Genomic DNA, 4,439 nt, shown 5'->3' with positions numbered 1-4,439 from the left:
TCCAGGGAAGGGGAGGGATAAGAGGGCTTCGCTTTACTCACCCAGAGGCATCACCACGAAAAACGGGAGCCAGCAGAGGACGAAGCACCCCACGACGATGCCCAGGGTCTTGGCTGCCTTCTTCTCCCTGGAGAACTTGAGGAGCCTGACGGAGAAGTGGTGTTTGCTCTTGGGGTTGGGCGCGGGGCCGCCGGCGCCGGGCGCGTTCCTGCGGTGGATGCGCAGCGTCACCTCCTCGGAGCTCGACCTCTCCGTCTTCAGCCCGCAGGTCAGGCCTTTGTTCTCCCTCTTGGCCACCACGTAGACCCGGCAGTACATCACCAGGATGATGGCCAGGGGGAGGTAGAAGGAGCCCAGGGCTGAGAAGAGCACGTAGCCGGGCTCCTCGGTGATCTGGCAGATGGTCTCATCCTCGGGGGCCGGCTCCTTCCAGCCGAAAAGGGGCCCGATGGAGATCACCAGGGACAGTGCCCAGACACAGAGCAGCGCCAGCAGGCCCCTCCTCTCCGTCACGATGCTGGGGTACCTCAGGGGGTAGCTCACCCCGATGTAGCGGTCGATGGAGATGATGCAGAGGCTCATGATGGAGGCCGTGCAGCACAGCACGTCCACGGCCGCCCAGATGTTGCAGAAGATCCTCCCGAAGGCCCAGTAGCCCAAAATCTCCATGGTGGCCGAGAAGGGCAGCACGGTGGAAGTCAGGAGGAGGTCGGCCACGGCCAGGTTGATGATGTAGTAGTGGGTGACGCTCTGGAGGTGCCGGTGGCAGGCCACCGACAGGATAACCAGGATGTTGCCCAGCACCCCAAAAACAATCAGCCCCCCCAGAATAACCCCCAGCAAAATGGCCTTGGAAATGTTCACAGACTCTGCAGAGTGGGTGCAGTTGGAGCAGTTGGAGGAGTTTCCAGGGAGGAAAGCCATGGTGGGTGGTTGGGAGTGTCCATGCGAGGCTGTTGTGCTGCACCCCCCCCTGCCAGGCAGAAACGGGGCTGGGATCAGTCCTCAGAAGGTCCTACAGGCACCATCTGCCTGGTTTTCTGGGGAAAAAAGACTCTTTAAGAACGTCTCAGAAGTGCAGCACCAGCAACAAGGAGAAAGATCCAGAAACATGTTAGAAAACCTACCTTTGTCCCTAAGTTTTCACCAGCACAGCACAGTTCATAACCACCATTGCCAAGTCCAGTTGAACTCCTTTGGCATTTTTCTTGGGGTGCACAAGTGAGGCTACACAGAACTGAGGGTCTTCATCCTCCTTTCCAGGATTAAGCAGTGAGAAATCTTGGAGTTGCCGGTTAAAATCATTCCTCTCTTCAAGGCAGGGGTGGGGGGGAGATTCAATATTTAAATAACAAAAATATTCCAAAGGCTCTCAAATTGAAGTTTCTCCCGGGAGGAGATCACTGATGCTTTTTCATTTCCTTGTGTCAGTCCTGATTCTGCCTTAAAATTGGCTTGGAGACCTGATTGGGTGGGGATTGATGCTGTGTCTGCTCAGCAGTTCCACTTGGGATATCTGTCCCTACCCATCTTCAGGGGCTGGGCTGTCACTCAGAGCTTCCCTGCCCGTGGAGCAGATGCCAGCTGAGGTCCTGGGCTGTGAATTAAAGCTCATTTACAGCAGTTTCTGGCTTGCTCTGCAGGGAAGAGCGAAGTTTGCCGTGTTCTCTGCTGCTCTTCACCCCCTGGAGAAGACAAAACCAGGGACAATGTGATTCCCAGAAGCTGCACTGGCTGCTGTGGTTCCCATGTAAGAATAGAGCAGGAGGCTATTTTAGGGAGCCTTCCTCAGGCTGCCTCAGCCACTGGAACCAACCTTTTCCAGCCCAGTATTGTTTAAGCACAACCCAAAACTCCAAGTGGGTTTTCTTGCCTGAATTTTCCCTCCTTCATGGGGATAGGCATCAACTCTAATTATCAGTTCCCCTGCAGAGACCAGCTCTAGGAGAGAAACCTGCAGGACACCATTCAGATTTAGGTTTAGAAGCCCAGAATTTAGACTGGGATTTCTTTGTCAAGCCACTCCTTCACCCCCTGATTTTGTAGGTCCAGCTGAGCTGCCCTTTCTGCAAATTCTGTGGGGGGAAAAGCAGCTCCTGCCAGGCAGAAGATGTGGCAAGGAACAAGTTTCCTCGTGAGTGACACAACGTTTCAGAGGATCTGGAAGCCAAGCTCAGCCTTCAGCTGACTAAATATGGAGAAAAGGTACATCAGATGGAAAAGTGAGGATAAGCCTGGGAACTGGGACACGGGGGGCACGGAGGGAGAGCTCCAAGTGTGGGCTGCAAAGCCAATCCCCAACCTGCACGTGGATGTAATATTCCTATCCCAAACACTAATCAGAGGGGAAAAACCACCCCTGTAACATCCAGGAGGAGGGAAGGCTCTCGGAGTGTCCCCACATCGGGTTTTTCGGGATGAGTCCCTCAGTCCACAAACACCGAGCAGCAACAACTGGCACGTTTGGGAGCCTCAAAGCTGAACTTCCCTGCAGGCAAAAAAGGCTTTCCAAGCTCTGAAGCCCCCAAAATTCCCAGTTCCCAGGCAGGGAGGGTGGGGGGAAGGGAAGATGGAGAGGTATTGCACTGTGGGAATTTGCCTGTAGTGAACCGAAATGAAATTGGATCTTTTTATTTTCTTTCCCGCCAGATGGAACAAGTGGAGGAATAATTCCAAGGAGGGAAAGGAGAGGTTTTACTAAGCAAGCACATCCATGGAAAGTGGCTGTAACCTCGAGCATCTCTAACCATCACAACTGGTCATTAACAGGGTTGAAACTGTGGTCATTATAAGGTTGATAGTGGCCTAGAAAATTAGGAAATTATCAACTTCAATTTAAGCACAGGGAGAAAAACTCGCCAACAAGTCGAGGAGATGCAGCACAAAGGACTGACAGAGGTTTTTCATGCTCAAACCCAGAGAATTCTCAGCCTGTGGAGAGGGATGTTGCTGGGAAGGGCAGACCCCAGGCTCCTGTGCCTGCCCCACACTCACCTCTCGAGTCTCTGGAAGGCAGCACAGCTCCTGTGAGCATCTGGGAAGCAGATTCTCAGCACAGCAGGCTCCTCTCTTCACGCAGGGATGGGACTCTGTGCCTGGAAATCCACTGCTTTCCTCCCTTCATCTCCCCACTGGTGTTTTGGCAGCTCAGTTGTGCTGATTCCCTGCATCCAGGGCTCGTGGGGGGCTTCACTCCGGGCTCCCTGGAGGGATCCCTGCCCAGTCCAGGGCTCAGCTCCACACTGGGAAGGAGCAGCAGGAACTTTACTGCTCTGCTGATGTAGCAGGCAGTGTCCTTGCCATTACCGTAATTCCCTGCCAGTCCCGTATTGCCCAGAAAGAAGGAGCACTCAAATCTGATGGCAAGTGGGGCTTCAAATATTCTTTTTTTTTTCTTTTTTTCTTTTTTTTTTTTCTCATAAAAAGCTGCCAGTTCCTGCAGAGACCAGAAAGTGAAAGGCAGATTACAAGCTCCTGTTTATAGGCTAATAAGTAATTATTGTTATATTTTTAAAAAAATATATTTATATATTATACACACAAATAAATAAATACATAAATACAAATATAAATATAAGTACAAATAGAAAGGTAATATAAATATAAATATAAATATAAATATAAATATAAATATAAATATAAATATAAATATAAATATAAATATAAATATAAATATAAATATAAATATAAATATAAATATAAATATAAATAGTATTTTGGGGCTATAAAAAGAAAACTGCTTGCCAGACAAACGGACCATGGAGGGAATAGCAAAGACAGACACACTGACCAGGGGTCCTGCATGGTGGGACAAAGCGCAGGTAAATGGAGAGGGGGGTTTAGGGATGAAATGCCTCGAGCAGAATGTGCTCTTGAGGGGATGCTGAGTTTTCACGGGGCTCTTAATTGCGTTTTTGCAGTAAAAAAGAAGCTGCCCGAGTCCCTGATGGTGAACTGATGAATATAAAATATAAAAATGATGTCCTGAAGTGGAGCTGAGCACAAAGAGGGGTTTCACAGCCAAAGGAAAAGTCGCTGGGAAGCAGATGAGCCACGTGCCTGTTCTCGCATGACAGACTCTCCACCTCCTCCTGGGCAGCAACTCAGAGATTGAAAGTTTTGTGTTTTCAAATGCCCAGGCGTTGTTTCTCCGCGGTGTCCTCGCCACCTGAGGTGCCTGTGCTGTGCTACAACTCCAGCAGGGGTTAAATAATCTCGTTTTTTGAAGGCTGGTGGGAGGTTTGGAGCGAACTCCGAGCGCAAAGGGCTGCACCGCGTCCTTCCCTGAGCGCCAAAAAGGGGGTTGGGAGAGAGTAAACCCCGAATAACAAGGGGAATCTTGAGCTCCCAAAGCCCCTTAAAGGGCGGTGATTCAGCAGGTTTATTTTAGATGCCTATCTTAGGAGGAGGCAACTCTATTTCAATCGATCCATTGGAAG

At 50.3% G+C, this 4,439-nt stretch overlaps 1 protein-coding gene across 1 annotated transcript in view; it reads right to left on the bottom strand.

Annotated features, from left to right (window-relative positions):
* Positions 1–3,238, bottom strand: part of ADRA1A (adrenoceptor alpha 1A) — a 12,054-nt gene extending 8,816 nt beyond the window's left edge. Inside the window, exons 1-2 of the mRNA XM_027904103.1 lie at positions 2,995–3,238; positions 42–1,685 (exon numbers count right to left, since the gene is read on the bottom strand). Coding sequence (XP_027759904.1) covers positions 42–924 — 883 coding nt within the window. The 5' untranslated portion in view covers positions 925–1,685; positions 2,995–3,238. The remainder of the gene's footprint in view (positions 1–41; positions 1,686–2,994) is intronic.
* Positions 3,239–4,439: the final 1,201 nt, after the last annotated feature.

Source organism: Empidonax traillii, unplaced genomic scaffold, assembly GCF_003031625.1.
Source record: "Empidonax traillii isolate 1590-97213 ecotype Southwest subspecies unplaced genomic scaffold, ASM303162v1 scaffold1011:size275050, whole genome shotgun sequence".
NCBI lineage: Eukaryota > Metazoa > Chordata > Aves > Passeriformes > Tyrannidae > Empidonax > Empidonax traillii.
This window is presented reverse-complemented; position numbering and strand designations above follow the sequence as displayed.